At 33.6% G+C, this 15,538-nt stretch overlaps 1 protein-coding gene across 1 annotated transcript; it reads left to right on the plus strand.

The window, feature by feature from the left end:
• LOC109707683 (DEAD-box ATP-dependent RNA helicase 28) lies at positions 2,454 to 15,153 on the plus strand. Its single transcript, XM_020229149.1, has 19 exons — positions 2,454 to 2,887; positions 3,817 to 3,990; positions 4,679 to 4,747; positions 4,833 to 4,939; positions 5,156 to 5,234; positions 5,551 to 5,724; positions 6,366 to 6,514; positions 7,120 to 7,215; positions 7,574 to 7,676; positions 9,058 to 9,120; positions 9,367 to 9,428; positions 9,961 to 10,057; positions 10,612 to 10,730; positions 10,804 to 10,846; positions 10,931 to 11,023; positions 12,098 to 12,196; positions 12,298 to 12,384; positions 12,616 to 12,920; positions 14,821 to 15,153. The coding sequence occupies exons 1-19, from the start codon at positions 2,537 to 2,539 to the stop codon at positions 14,837 to 14,839; spliced, it is 2,289 nt and encodes a 762-aa protein (XP_020084738.1). The 5' UTR covers positions 2,454 to 2,536; the 3' UTR covers positions 14,840 to 15,153.

The following is a 15,538-nucleotide window of genomic DNA, read 5'->3' on the forward strand; positions in this document are numbered from 1 at the left end:
TTCTATATATTTTCTTAAACATACAATTAATAGCAAGATAGGCAACGACAGGCATATGCTGTTACTTGGTAACTTGGAGAGCTTCCGGCTTGGCCGCTTAGGGTGAGAGACAGAAAAAAAAGAAAGAGAGAAACATATTGAAAATTTAGAGTTTTGTGAAAGAAAGAAAGAAAGAAAAAATATATAAATTTAGTGAAATTTTGCTCTTTTATTTGTCTATTGGGTTTGTTTTTATGGGCCAACAACATTGCCCAATTTTAACTAAACTCAGATTATATTCACTCAGCCTATATATAATTAAAATATATTATATTTATATATTTTTAATATATATATATATAGTGTAGAACTACTATGCTATCGAAAAATAAAGATTTGATGCTTTCGAATTTTTGACCATTTGATTAAGAATTGTATGATTGGCGATGATGCGGTCCCCCCTTGATTAAATATATCCTAGATTGAGTCGTTCCTATAAGATAATAATAGTATATTCAAAAAATGATTAAAGAGGTAATCTAAAGAATCAAAAAATCGAAAGCATCATATCCTCTATACTTTCGATATGCATAGTAGCCTATTATATTTATATAATATATCTATATATATATATAATATATATATAATTATTATATTCGAGCTTTTGGAGCTTTTCGAGCCTAATTCGAACGAGCCGAGTAATACTCAAACTCGGCTTGAAATAAATTTCGAGCCTTTTTTTTTGTTCAAGCTCGGCTCATTTAATTTCGAGTCGAGCTCGAGCGAGCCAAATATCAAGTCGAACGCCAGTTGAACGTGAGCTGGCTTGCTCATTTGCCAACCCTACTTCTCACACCTGTGTGAAAATTCTTGTAGAACAAAATAAAAAACAAATTTTATATTCCTGTGCCGTATATAATTTTTTTTTTTTTTGGTTTTTTAGCATAGATGTGTTGCTAATCCTACGTGGGTGCAAATATTGATGGTTGTGTCAGTATAAGCAAGAACTAGTTATTACGGGGATAGGTAAAAGCATAGAGATAAGAAAAATAGTGTTTGGATGAAAATTAGGTTGTTTCCGGAAATAAGAAAAATAGCGTTTGGATAAATAATATGGAATAAGAAAAATAGTCAATAGTTATATATAGAAAATGAAGGTGTTGGTGGAGACAGTTATATCAGATTATTTCAAATATCCGAAAACTACTACTCTCGGATAAAAAATTTGCGTTTGGGTATAAAGGGGATAAGGGGTTATCCCTCCCCTTATCCCTGATCCAAACGCTACCTAAATATACTAAAAATTTTATTTTTATTTAATTGTTTATTATATATTGTAAGTAGTTCATGGGAATTATATTAAATTTTTTAAGGGTGGTAATTTCACCGTACTCTTGTAGAATGTGTTCATGTGCTAAGTTTTCCGAAGAACCAAATAAGTGGAAATTTTTTTTTTTTTCCATATAATAAATTGATAGAAAGTAGAAAAAAATATTTTCTACCAAAAATAAAAGACTCTTTTTCTCGGAAAATAGTTTTTCACTACTTTTTGAGGAGCCAACCACCTTCTAAATGAATGAAGCGGTAGCTTCCTATGGGACTATTTGATTCATAGGAAATTTATGGAAAAAAGTTTTCTAAAAATTTTTTTTTTTCAGTAAAAATCTCTTTTTCAATTTTTCACTAGTTTGGTTCTAAAAGAAAAACTAGCTTTTTTTGGAAAACTTTTGTTTAGATTTTGTAAAAAAATTAGTATTTTCATTTTTGAAAAATATTTGAAAAATGAAAAACAATAATTTTCCATGAAGTCTGTTTTTTTTTTTTTTAAAAAAAAACCTAGTTTTCCTTCAAATCGATCAAGCAGACAAAAAAAGAAAATAAGTTTTCCCTAGAAACCTTTTTCCTAGAAATTTTTTTTCATGCTTTTGCTAAGAACCAAACGGCCCCCCCTATTTTTCTCCCTAAAAAAAATGCAACTCAAATTTAAAATATATTTAAATGAATGATCTAAAACCAAATGACTTAAAAATTTCAGTTCCATAAAACTAAAGTGAATCAAATATTCTTAAGTTATCAAGCATTTCACCAAAAAAAAAAAAAAAGCATTTGAGTTGTTTTAGCCTATATTTGATCGAAAATTCTTAAAAAAAAAATTTAGTTATCCATTAATTAATGTATCGATTTGGGTACAAATGCCAACATCTTATATCACCTCTCTCTCTCTCTCTCTCTCTCTCTCTCTCTCTCTCTCTCTCTTTCTCTCTCTACAAAAATAACAGAAAAAAGAAAAAAGAAAAATCTTACACCATCCTAATTTTGGGCCAACCCGGGTCCAAATCTCGTGTTTTTTGGGCCAATTTAGGCTTTACGGCCCATTTAAGACGCTCCGGTTAAAATCACAATGTCATGTAATAGGCCTTTCAACTCATAAAGGCCTATAACTACAACGCCCCTTCTCAAAAGCAAGCCCTTGCAAAACCCTCTAATCAACCCCCTCTCCCTCTCTTTCTACCTCCCCGTCTCCTTCCTCTCCGCCTCTCCTCGCTCCTACTCTCCCATGGCCCCCGAGCTCTCCGACCCAGGGATCTCCTCCTCTGACGATGCCCACGACGACAACGAGGAAGAGGTAGAGGAGGAGGAGGAGGAGGAAGATGAGGAGGATGAGGAGGAGGAGGAGGGCGACGAGGTCGCAGAGCGGCCGCAACAGTCGCCATGGGAGTTCTCCTCCTTTACGGAGTCTGTCGCAGACGAGCACGAGCGGCGGAGGACCACATCCGTCGACGCGAAGATCGCCCGTGCCCGCATGGAGCGCCCCCTCTCCCTTCCCCACCGCCGCAGGGATGGCGACGGGGAGGACGAGAATGGGGACGAGGACGAGGTCATCTCCGACGATCAGTACTCGAAGCAGGTACCCTATTCGATCTCAATCCCTCTTTTTTTTATCTCAATATCTGAGCAAGTGGTGAGGACGATATGCGAATTGATTGCAAAGAAGGTGCTATTTGATAAATCTTCTGTATTAGGGTTTAGTGAGTTGTTGGTGGTTAGAAGTGAACTTCTAGAGCGTTTTTATAATTGATTAGATTGGATTATGTTATGTTCTTGGACAAAGTTTTTGGTATCTAATATGAATCAGGTGATATCTTATATCTGATGTTGTTGTGTAGAACTAATCTTGTTGACATTGAGACAGAGGAATCACAAAACAAAATGGTGCCTTTTTTTAAATACCTGGATGTAGCTTGTCTCCTTTGCAAAATGATTAAAGGCAATCTATTATCTTGTTGGCCAAATTTATGAGGGATATTATGTTTATATTTGTATCAATGAGATAGTTGCATGTTTTGATGTAGTGTTAAAACAAGATTGTCAGCCTGAGTTATGTGGGAAATTCATGCGAAATTTCTTCATAGATGTAGAATATTTGGTGAGAACACAAAAGATTTATTATTAATAACTGGACGTGGAAAAAGCAGTCTTATAATTTGTGCATGTGACAGTTAATTTTACAACTCTTTCAGAATGACAGTACTACATTAGTTCCACATTGTCTTACTTCATTTCAGCAGCTCCAAATGAATCCTTGTTTCAGTGACTTTTGAGTGCTTTTTGGTGTTAAAGCTAATCGGGAGCTTTATATGAAGCAGTTTGGTGATGTCTTGCTGTTGAATTTTGGTTTGGCTTTTTGGTGTTGAATTATTGGTTATCATGAGTTCTTGGTTTATTGTTTAAAATTTTTCTGCTTGTTTGTTTGTTTTTCCTGCTCCTTTCTCCTCTTTGTGGTAGAACAGAGTGATTAAGTTTTACCTTTTCCTCTGATCTTGTCTAAATCACCAGGAAAATATTAAATCCCAGAAGACTTATAAAAGTAACAGTAGGGAGGTTCGCAACTTTTTTGGACCATCGGAAGGAGCATCATTTTATGCAAATTCTTTTGGTGAGCTCAATTTATCTCGTCCATTGGTTCGAGCTTGTGAAGCACTGGGATACAAGAAGCCAACACCAATTCAGGTTTTTCTGCTTCTTACAATTTTATTTTTCTTTATAGTTTCTAAGGAATGGAGCAACAGCAACATGACCTTTTATGTAAAAGCTCTAGTAAATATTTTCTCAAAAATGTTTTACCTGAGAAAAGGCATTATTATCCTGGCCATTATCTAATATAAAACATGATTTGGCTTAAACTGATATATTTTTCTTTAGGTCTAGCATGTAAAGCAATTTTCTCTAAATTTTGCACTAAAAAAATCGTTAAGTTCGCACAATTATCACAAATACAGTTAGTTGTGTGCGGTTCTAATCTTCACTTGTTATAAAAGCTTGCAAATAGGCCACTTGTGTTAGGTGCACGTTAGATTTAAAACACATACTTAAGGTACCTAATGCACTTATTGAATGCCATACTTCCATCTATACTCTCTATTAATTGTGCTTTCTCCTACTTTAATCAGCCACCTAATGATACCTCAGAATTGGCCTGCGTTATGAGTAGTGTCATCTATATTTTTAGATGCTCGCCACTTACAAATTAAACTATGTCTGCAACTCTCTTTTACCTCTTTTGGAGCCATGGTTTGCAAATTAAGATTTACAATTTGAACTCTTTTTTCCACCTTTATCTTTATCTTTTTTCTTTTTCCAAATTCAGATTGACTAGTAGACTAGTAGTTTAATTGCTTATTTTTTCTCTATGATATAGGCTGCTTGTGTCCCTTTAGCATTAACTGGCCGAGATATATGTGGTAGTGCCGTGACAGGTTCTGGAAAGGTAACCAATGATTATTACATGCCTAAGTTGTCTGTTTCCATCCATTTGATAGTTTTTCAGCTCTATTTTGCTTTTTTTATTTTAGACAGCTGCATTCGCTTTACCTGTGTTGGAGCGTTTACTTTTCCGCCCCAAGCGAATTTCTGCAATTAGGGTTCTTATTCTTACTCCCACAAGGGAGTTGGCTGCACAGTAAGTTGTCTTTTATTCTTTTTCTCCTGCTCTGCGTTTTTCTTGTAGCTCTTCCTCTTATTTTTTTTTTTTCCTTTTGTGCTTAATATCTAAACTTAGTTATGAATGACAAATTTTTCTCATATGCTTGATGAAGCAACTCCTCATATGTGACGTGTTTACATCTATTTTGCTTCTCCATAATTGATTCTATCTGCTGTTCTTTATGTAATACAGGCTTCATAGCATGATTGAAAAACTTGCTCAATTTACTGATATCAGATGCTGCCTCATTGTTGGTGGGCTTTCAACAAAGGTGTGTAACTGCAAATCTTTTTTTTTTTCCTGTGCTTTTCATCCATGGAGCATAGCTTTAGATTGGACACCAATGTTTTAGCTTTTTTCGCTCTGAAACCTCTTTTTGTTATTTGTCAAGTGACTTAATCCGTTCTCTGCACTGATTGTTTTAGAATATGGGGACGACAGACAAGTTTTAATATACTATTGATCTGTCATTGTCTTTGAATAGACGACAGTGGACAAGTTCTTACATGCTATTGATTAGTTGATAACAAATACTTTGGCCATTTTTAAGAAATAAAATTACAATGATATGCTTTCTTTTTCTCCAGATGCAGGAGGCAGCACTGAGATCAATGCCTGATATTGTCGTAGCTACTCCAGGGCGAATAATAGATCATTTGCGAAATTCGCTCTCAGTTGGGCTGGAAGATCTTGCCATTTTGATACTTGATGAGGCTGATCGTCTACTGGAATTAGGGTTCAGTGCCGAAATTCATGAACTGGTACTGTTCTTCTTACCTATTTCTTTCTATCTAGTCACAACAGCTGACAAACTTGAGTCTCAACTCTAGGACTAGCTGAAAAGTTACTCTTTTCTGTGATACAATCCTAACTCAACTTTCATTTTCCTTGATATATCTTCCACTATAATAGGTTAATTATTAGTTTAGCTCCTGAAGTTTTGTCTGAGTTTCAATTTTGTTCTTTGAGTTTTAATTGTAATAATTTGGTCTGAAGTTTGACCTTGATTTTTATTTCATCCTTGGAATGTCATTTTTCACCCTCAAGTTTGATCTTGATTTCAATATCCACCTAAAGTTTAACTTTAGTTAGATTTCAATTTTTTAATAAAGAAAAATATAATGATGGGTTGATGCGGCACTTGTTTAGGTGGTCTGTTGAAGAAATAACTTAGTTGTTAGGCAGATCAGACTTTGGGGTATGGAATCATTAGAACTGAAACTACGAATAATTCGAAATTCAAATCAAATTTCAGGGACTACATCTGTAGTTTTCACTTTTCTTTACTGCTCATAGCAATACATGAATATTCCGCCAGGAAAATGGGGTGGGGGGGCGGAGGCGGGGGGGCAGAAAGGAGACTTGTTGGCTTGTAACTGAGACTTCTTCTGTTATAATGCAGATTCGCTTATGTCCAAAAAGGAGGCAAACCATGCTTTTCTCTGCTACTATGACTGACGAAGTTAGTAAGCTTGTTAAGCTTTCGCTTAATAAACCTGTACGTCTTGAGGCTGACCCCTCCTTGAAACGACCAGCAACATTGACTGAAGAGTATGCTTCTTTCTTCTTTTTGTAGCTTATGTTTTGATATTAATTTCATATGTATTAACTCGTGCTTCTATGAAAAGGAAAATTCTTTCTAAAATTGTTTTACTCTTTAATTTCTTTTAAAATATTGGAGTTCCGTTATTAGTAATGACCTTGAAACTGTACTCTGTTTCATCACAGACCTGCAAATGAACATGTCTTATGGAGCTTATGGTCTTGTGTAGTTTTAAGTCGTGAAGAGTTTTGTATCACCAAGGACAGAATTGATTAATGCCTGTATTTAATGATATGTGGAGTTGGAGAATAATCCAAGAACTATATAATTTCATTAAACGGTTCTTTGTTGGTAGCTTTCGGTTCTTTGTTGGTAGCTTTCTTATATTACTAGATGATTCTGCTTTTTTTTTTTTTTTTTTTTTTTTTTTTTCTCTTCCTTCTCCTGACAAGTCTGTCCTTTTTTCCTTGTTTCATTTCTCAAAATCCTATATTTTCTTCCTTGTTTGTGTAAGCCATGACTGTTGACTAACTTCCCTACTCTCAACGAATCTTCATTTCAACGCTTATTATGACACTATTTAACTCTCTTGTCTTCTGTTATTTTCATTCAGGGTAATTAGGATACGACGCTTTCGTGAAGTGAATCAGGAAGCTGTTCTTCTTGCTCTCTGTTCAAAGACCTTCACGCAGAAAGTGATCATTTTCAGGTTTCATTCCAGTAAACATGAAGAGAATATTCAGACCTCTTAGAATATTTTTCATTTTTTTTTCTCGTTTGTTGAATCTGTGAGGAATATACTATAGATATAGAGAATACTGTTAATCTATTCTACCTAACAAGAATATTAAAGGAATGCCCAGATAAAAAGTCTTGTCCGCCCATTTCTTCAATATTACTCGACAAATTGCATTATCATCATGAAATCAAGGAATTCTCAGCTATTTCTACAAACCTTCTCAGATATCATTGTTTTTCAAATTACTATTTGTATATACCCCCTCTTTTATATCTAGCCAATCTGTCTACTTGACCAAATTGTAATTATGCAAGAATTTTGTATGCAGTGGAACAAAGCAATCTGCACATAGGTTAAAAATAATATTTGGTCTGGCTGGAATGAAAGCTGCAGAACTTCATGGTAATCTTACGCAGGCACAACGCCTTGAGGTGAGTATACTTAATCTAATTGTCTGTTATCTTTTTTTCTGCCCATGCTTTTTGCATAGGCTAATTTGTTGGAACTTGGTATCAACATGGCCAATGGTCAACTTTTTTTGAATACATGACTCTGGGAGAAGTTTTTTCTGTTTTTTGTTGCTTTATTTGTTAAGTGAAAAGGACAGTAACATGTGTCAACTCAACTTTACTTCTTCTATTTTTCTAGTTGCTTCTAGATGCATCTGAAGGTAATATTTGCATAAATTGGTAATGTGTATGATTAGTTGTGACAAAATTGTTTGCCAAATCTGTTGACTTTACTGGTGACTCTGTAAGTGCTTGCCAAACTGTAGATAGATCTGATATGGTTAGTCCACGATAATTCGAGTTATGCTTTCTGATTGAATTGTCTTGGAGCAAGTATACTATTGTAGACTTGTGTGCTTGTATCTGCTTACCTTAGGATAAACAACCTCATTAATTTTCTACTGGGCACACCAAGTGAATAATTTAAAAGCTTGAGCTTCACAGAGGTAGATGACATTAATGAGGAAAATATAGTTGGTGGAAGGTGAAAATTAGTCAGAGGAAGAGCTGATTGAGTGGCAGAATGAACTGTGTGTTGGATAAAATTCAACAGCTACTTGCAAATGATACAGGAAGCATAGTTAACGATTGAGCTGCTATACATTCATAAGCTAGTAGGCTATAAAAGAAATGCAATAAGAACAGTGTATGAATTAAGCTGGACTTCTATGAGAAAATCAATCTTCTTATTTGCAGTTTATACTTGACGCAATCTAAGAACAACTCTCCAAGTTCTTCTCAACATTGAATTGCTCGTCATAATGATACTTGTTTTCATTTCTTATCCCTTGATGTTTATTAGTTTAATACTATTTTTCGTTGGATTTCAGCATCTGTCATTTAATGAGAAATAAAATGGTTGAAGCAAGATCATCTTTCAACTCTTTCAGTCAAAAATGAAGCATCACCTTGTTGCTAGATTATTTGTCTAAGCAGACTCTTTGACAACCGTTGGTTTATTTATTAGTACTTACATTGTCTAACTTTAAGTAGGTTTAGGCTATAACTTTTTCGCAGTTACATATCATAGTTTTTAGGAGCATTTGTTAATGCGGTGTGCAGGACATGATTTTGCTGAATGTAACTGCTAGTTGATACAGCAAGTTTTAACACAAAAAGTTGCAAATTATTTACTAATGATATAGCTATTTTTGTAAATCTCTTTTTTTTTTTTTATTATTATATGATGTATCACTTACATAAGGCTTTAAGTTAAAATCCTAACCAATAATATTTTTCAATCTTTTTTAGCTTAAATTGCTCCTCTTTTTGAAATATTATATTACTTTATCATTCTTTGTAGGCTCTGGAACTTTTCAGAAAGCAAGAAGCTGACTTCCTTATTGCAACTGATGTTGCTGCTCGTGTAAGTAGATTTTCTTTCAATCGCCAATTGAAGATATATCAGTTAGATGCTGCATGACTTAATATCCTTTGTCATATGCGAATATTTCATACATTCGTACCTTAAACTTCCATTTTCTTTAGTAATATGCTAGTAATATTTCATAAATGCTTTTGATTGTGCATTTAGATGTTTCCTGAAGATATATATATATTACCTGTATGTGGTTATGCTATTACTGATGCATTTTCCTGTTTTACTGTGTAGGGGCTCGATATTGTAGGTGTTCAAACGGTAATCAATTTTGCGTGCCCTCGCAATGACACAACGTTAGTATGCATCCTCAATATATTTTTTTATTTTTATTTTTTTTAATTTGGTGGTTGACAAATCATTTTTTTAAAAAACTTTCTTTAAAATGCTGGTGTCATGTTGATTTGTTAAATTAATTGCTACAGGTATGTTTTATCAAGTGCCTCCTTAAGTTAGTGTATATATGTAGGATTGGGCTAGGGTTGTCATTCAATTCAACCCACCCTCCCTAAGTTTCCACCTTATATATGCATGCATAGCAAGCTTTCTTCCAGTAAATCTTTGTTCGTTTCAACTATTTACTATTCTGTTTGTTCCAATAACTGTTCTTTGCTTCTTTTCTGAGTATTTTAAAATTTATTTTCTGGTAATACTGTGTATCCTTATTGCAAAAGTGCCAAATCTTTATAAATTTTCCTGTTGGTTCTATATTTCCTTTCATTCTTATGATTTAATTTTCAATGCTTCAATTATAATGATGTGCACAAAGAAATTTTTCTTGCTATTTTCTGGTTCTTATCCTGTTGAGACTTCTGTTTACCAATGCAGTTATCTTCATCGTGTTGGTCGTACTGCTCGAGCTGGGAGAGAAGGATATGCTGTGACATTTGTTACTGATGATGATCGATCCCTCTTGAAGTCAATTGTGAGGATATAATAAACTTTTGAACAATGTCAACTTTTATTAGTCTAAGTTGAATGGAAGAAACAATAAAGTGATTTTTTTAAAAAAAAAGAGTAAAAAGTAATAACAAATTGGTGAAGGCTTTCTTCGTTGTACCTCCAGCACTCTATTATGAGGCTCTTTACTCTTTGTCGGCGAATTGCTGTTTTTCTTTGAAAGTTTGGAGGATACCAGATAATATTATAGATTGTTATGTGAATATTATGGCTGAGAAATTTTATGGTCACTATCTTCTTTGTTATGGTTATATAGTTACATCAAGGTTGTTGTTACAAAGTTAGTGATTTCTGGAAACTAAAGTGATTTATGGTGATTTCACGCTGTAGTATTATTATAACCAATCACTTTATATGAAGGATTTACTCTGTATAGTGGAGTTCTTGTTGCTTGGACTTCTTTTTATTTCACTCTTCCTACTTCATACATGCCCTGTTTGTTTTGTTTGATAAATTATTGAATAAACTGGTTTCTGTCACCTTTAGTGCCTAAAAATGTTAAATTACTCATTACAACAGGCGAAGAAAGCTGGTTCCCAACTGAAGAGTCGAATAGTTGCAGAAAGAGCTGTAGCTGAGTGGTGTAAATTAATAGAACAAATGGAAGATCAAATTTCTGCAGTCCTTCAAGAAGAAAGGTTAATTTTATTCCTAAAATTCTATCGTAAATAATGCAATTGACATATAGCTTACCAATGTTTGTCTTTACAGGGAAGAAAGATTTCTGCGAAAAGCTGAAATGGAAGCGACAAAGGTTTTATTTGTGTTCCTTTTGAAGATTATATCAGTCAAAATTGATGTATTTGTACTACTGTCTTACATAACGTTTTTTGTACAGGCTGAAAATATGATTGCTCACAAGGAAGAAATTTATTCACGCCCTAAAAAAACATGGTTTACTACTGAAAAGGAGAAGAAACTTCTAGCTAAGGTTGCAAAACTAAGTTTCTATTTCTCTATGGGCATTTCGAAATGGCACCTATTCGTTGATCATTATATTTACTAGCTTTTATTTATATTTCACATTATTGATGGACTTTATTACTTGCATTTATTAGTATCATTATGAGATCTTCTAGTCTCATAATTAAAAGCTCGTACAATGGCAAACTTGTCAACTTATTTCATAGCTAGTCTATTTAAAAATAGATCATTAATTTTGTACAAATATATGAAATTATGCTTAATATGCATATGGTAACGACATTGTAAAGTAATATCAGAATATACTGTTCTTTATGTTTCTTTATCTTTGAAATATATCTTGATTATATTGTTTGTTTTAATTTTTCTCAAAAGATATTTTTCTTCAATTTACTGTTGCTATGTTAGTAGGAATTCAGGAAGCGTCAACAAAGGATGTCTTGTTAGAAGCATTTCTTTAGTTGTTCGATCAATCACTTAATATATGCTAGTAATAGAGAATGAACTTTAAAGAAGAGAGTATCATAGATAGAGAAAGTGTTCTTAATTAAAGCTATTTCTTGGAGGTAATCTTCCCAGCATGAAACATGAAACTGGACTACGGATAAAGAAATATGATGAACTTTTTCTTATGCTGTTTGATCTGTGAACTACATTTTAGCAGTTGGCAATGCAAAATCTTCCTTGTTTTTTAGCAGATGGGTTCCTTTCTTCTGCTATATGCTACATTAACATGACCCAGCAAAAACTATTGACGTCCCTACTAGTAGATTTGGTGATGAGTAGCAAAAGTATTTGTATTATCTATTGTGCAAAGTAATTAAGGGCTGCATACAGATCCAATGACTATTGCAGAAGGCTTAGTGGATATAATCCCTATCTATTTATTGACATATTTTTATGAATGATATCATGTACTTAAATGGTATCAAGATGGATGTGGCTTTTTGATTGCATGGGGGCTGGAAAGAATTTTTCTGTATTTCTTTTCTTTTTATATTATTCACTTGCTAGTTTGGTTATGGTAAGTTCAAGTTTTTAATTGGTGATTATTTATTTGTTTATTATCATCTCCATTAAGGAATCCATTGATAAAAATGAACGTGCTCCCAATGAGGTTGTTAGTGCCCAACAAGCAGAAGAACTTCGACAGAAGGAGAAAAGGAGAAGGGAGCGCGAGGTGTGTTTCTTTTTTTTCCCCCTAACTCCGAATAGTTTTGTAGTTTTATCATTTTAGAATATAAATCGGTTGATTTATGTGCCTTTCTTTTTGTCTAATAGAAAAATCTTCCACGTAAAAAGCGTCGAAAATTGGAAGCACAGCGGGAGATGTTGGAGAACGAGGAAGAAGATGACGATGATGATCAGGTTCAGACCCTTTGCTATATTTTTAATGCTATGTTGTTTATGTCTTATGTATTTGTTTTTCAAGAAGTGTCAAATGCTTATCACTAGTAGAGCTTTCTTTAGCTTTTACTGTTTAGAATTCACTTCTTGTTCCCAGTGACATATCTGGTGCTTTTGCAATCCATTGCCATGACTTGGCCAGCATCAGGATGTGCTGATTTGGTTTTTGATTTCAATGTTAAATGACTTCAGGAAACTGAGGGTGGGAAGAAAAGTAAAGCGGAGAATAGGACGAAGGTGGGGAAATCACTTGTTGATCTGGCTTATAGACGAGCAAAATCAATGAAAGCCATTAAGAAAGTGCAGGAATCTGGGAAGCTGAGAAATTCTAACAAGAGGCCGAAGAAACCTTCTCAAAAGGCTCAGACAAGGCAAGAAGAGATGCTCGAACTATTCGAGAGTGATATGAGTCAAACGAAACGTGCAAGTAGCACTAAGAGAAATAGCAGTAATTTTGGACGAAGAAAATCGAAGAGTTCTTTCAAGAGCAAATCGAGGTATGTTTGAAACTGTTAATAGACATCTTTATGCCCTTTTGTGCTTTGCAGTTTCATGTTCCAGTGTGTGCTGAATATTTTGGTTTTTCAAGTATATGCTTTGTTTTGAATTATGCAGATACTTTCAAGTTAGTTTGCCGAGTAGTGCGAGTTTTTTTGCTAATGCTATAAAGTGCATAGTTATTGGAGGATTTGCTTTAGATATCTTTAAAGGTTTGCTCTTCCTGTGTTGTTGAATGCTCAATCTAATTGTATTATGTAGGAAATGTACATGGTGATGAGGCTTGCTTGCTGTTTACTTGTGAAGACATTTTCTTATAGGAATTAAAAATTGTACAGTGACAGCAATTATCTTAGAGGAATAAAGTGTACAAATGGACAACAAATATGTATGTGATAGTGGTTTAGTACTGCAATTTAGAACACTCATTTCATTTGTCTTTTGGGCTTTGTTTGTATTCGGAATAAACTTGGGACAACGAAAGTTTCCCTGCTATTCCGCCAAACAATGTTAAAAAAATGACAAGAATAGTTATTCCGGTCAAATTGGATTATTCTAGGTAATCCTACAATAATCCGGCAATATATATATATAATGTTCTAAAATATTTTGTTTTTAATTATTTATATATATTATTGTTGAAGTATTTTTATATATTATTATTGAAGTATGTTATATAATAATATTGAGGTATTTTATATAATAATATGATTATAAAGTATTATATATTATATTTTAATTATTTTATATTTTATAAGACATTATTTTTATATGCATTATTGTACTTATATTAAATATTCTATATATGAGAGATATAGACAAGGGCAATCATGGCAAAAATTTAATCTACTTTTTGTATTATTCTTCATTATTCTTAATAAAATTATTAAATAAGATTTTGGTTATCCTAGAGAAATAATAAAATATAAAATCAAATACAATTTTTTTTTTTTTTATTTCTCTGTATTCTAGAATAGTCGGTCATCCCAAAAATAAAAATATTTATTCCTTCAAACATTGTTCCATTACCAAATGCAGCCTTAGTTTCAAAGGAAGGGTTTATTTGTCCTGTTTTGCAAAATTTTTCTATTGTTTGCAGTTAAAATGTTGTCCTAGACCAACTATTGAAATGAATGTACATAAATTAGTATGGGTCGTAGAAGGCTTGAGGTATACTACATAATACTATTTACGAAAGTTGTGTTTCAAAAATAGCAATATCTTCATTGTTTGTCAGTTCAGTTCATTGTCATGCCTTTTCTATTGGGACCTGAGTATTACATTGTCCAGTGGGGTTCCCCTATTGCCTATTTGCCTATTAGAACTTGCCTTAATTGCTGTTAAAATTGTACATATGACAATAATGTAGCTTATCAAAACATGGCAAATTACCGATTTTATTGCCTAGTCTTATTGATTCTCCTTGCTTTGTAGTTTAACCGTCACTTGAATGTAGATTGCTCATCTTTACAGTTTACTGCTAGTCCTGCTACCACCTGGTGGGCATGTGAATGTCTAGGTTTTTCCTTTTTAAGTTGTCCGATCACAGCGACTAGTTTTCTTTTTTCTTTTCTTTTTTTACAGTTATATGGTACTTGGGCTGTAATATACACATAAGGCATCTAGTCAAACTTAACGTAGTCTGTTGGGTATAGGGAAAAAAAAGTTTTCTACTTCGAGGATGAACTGCATGCAGCAAAGAATAGTTTTGTATGTTGTCTTATGCCGTGAAAATTATGGTTTGTCAGGAGCAAGTCTGCTCACACCATACAGTTAGAAATAATTAGTAAAGTACGATCTATTTTGTGTTTCTAGGGTAAGTTTGTCGCTTTTTCTGGTAACATTCTTTCGGCTTTGAATTTGACACCGTTATTTCTGCTGCTTATTTCTTTTTCTCAGGTATAAGCGCAGAAAATAGGATGACTGGCAAACTTGGGACAGAGTTGTCTACTTCAGTAGACCAAAGTTCCAGGTTCATTTTTAGTTTGTATCCTCATCTCTGTACGATACTTTATTCTAGAAAATTTTGTCTAGTAGTGATTAATCAGTTCCCAAAAGATTGAAGATATTTCTGAGTGCTAGCTCTACATAATTTTTATGCGAAATTTATGTTGAGAAATGCATTTTGTTTGCTGGGTATAATTGCTTTTATTTATTTTATCTCCAACGGCAATTATGGCCAAAACAAATGCTTAAACCTTTATTTTTAATTATTACTGGGCTTTGACGAAGATATCTTATGGTTTCGTTTGTATAGTGTAGTTCTTGGCTACTATTTCGGTTTCTTGTTAGGATTTTTGTGCGAGTTATTGTTTCTTGCAAAATTGAATGGGGAGACTCAGCTTTTTTTCTTTTTCTTTTGTCTTTTCCCTTTCTTTTTCTCGGCATGGTGGTGGTTTTGATTTTCTGCTAGTTGATGCAAAAGCCTACATATTTCTCAGGTTGATTAGATGCCCAGTAGATTTTTCTTTAATTTATGCTAGTCTGATCAGCAGAATCCATTAGTGTCAAGGGCAAAATAGCAACAGCAACGTTCTACGAGCCAGATGCTGATTACAGATGCCTCAGCAGTTAGTTAATAATTAGAATCTTAAGAACATTCCAGAACTTTCTCTGA

Source organism: Ananas comosus, linkage group 3 (assembly GCF_001540865.1).
Source record: "Ananas comosus cultivar F153 linkage group 3, ASM154086v1, whole genome shotgun sequence".
Classification (NCBI taxonomy): Eukaryota; Viridiplantae; Streptophyta; class Magnoliopsida; order Poales; family Bromeliaceae; genus Ananas; species Ananas comosus.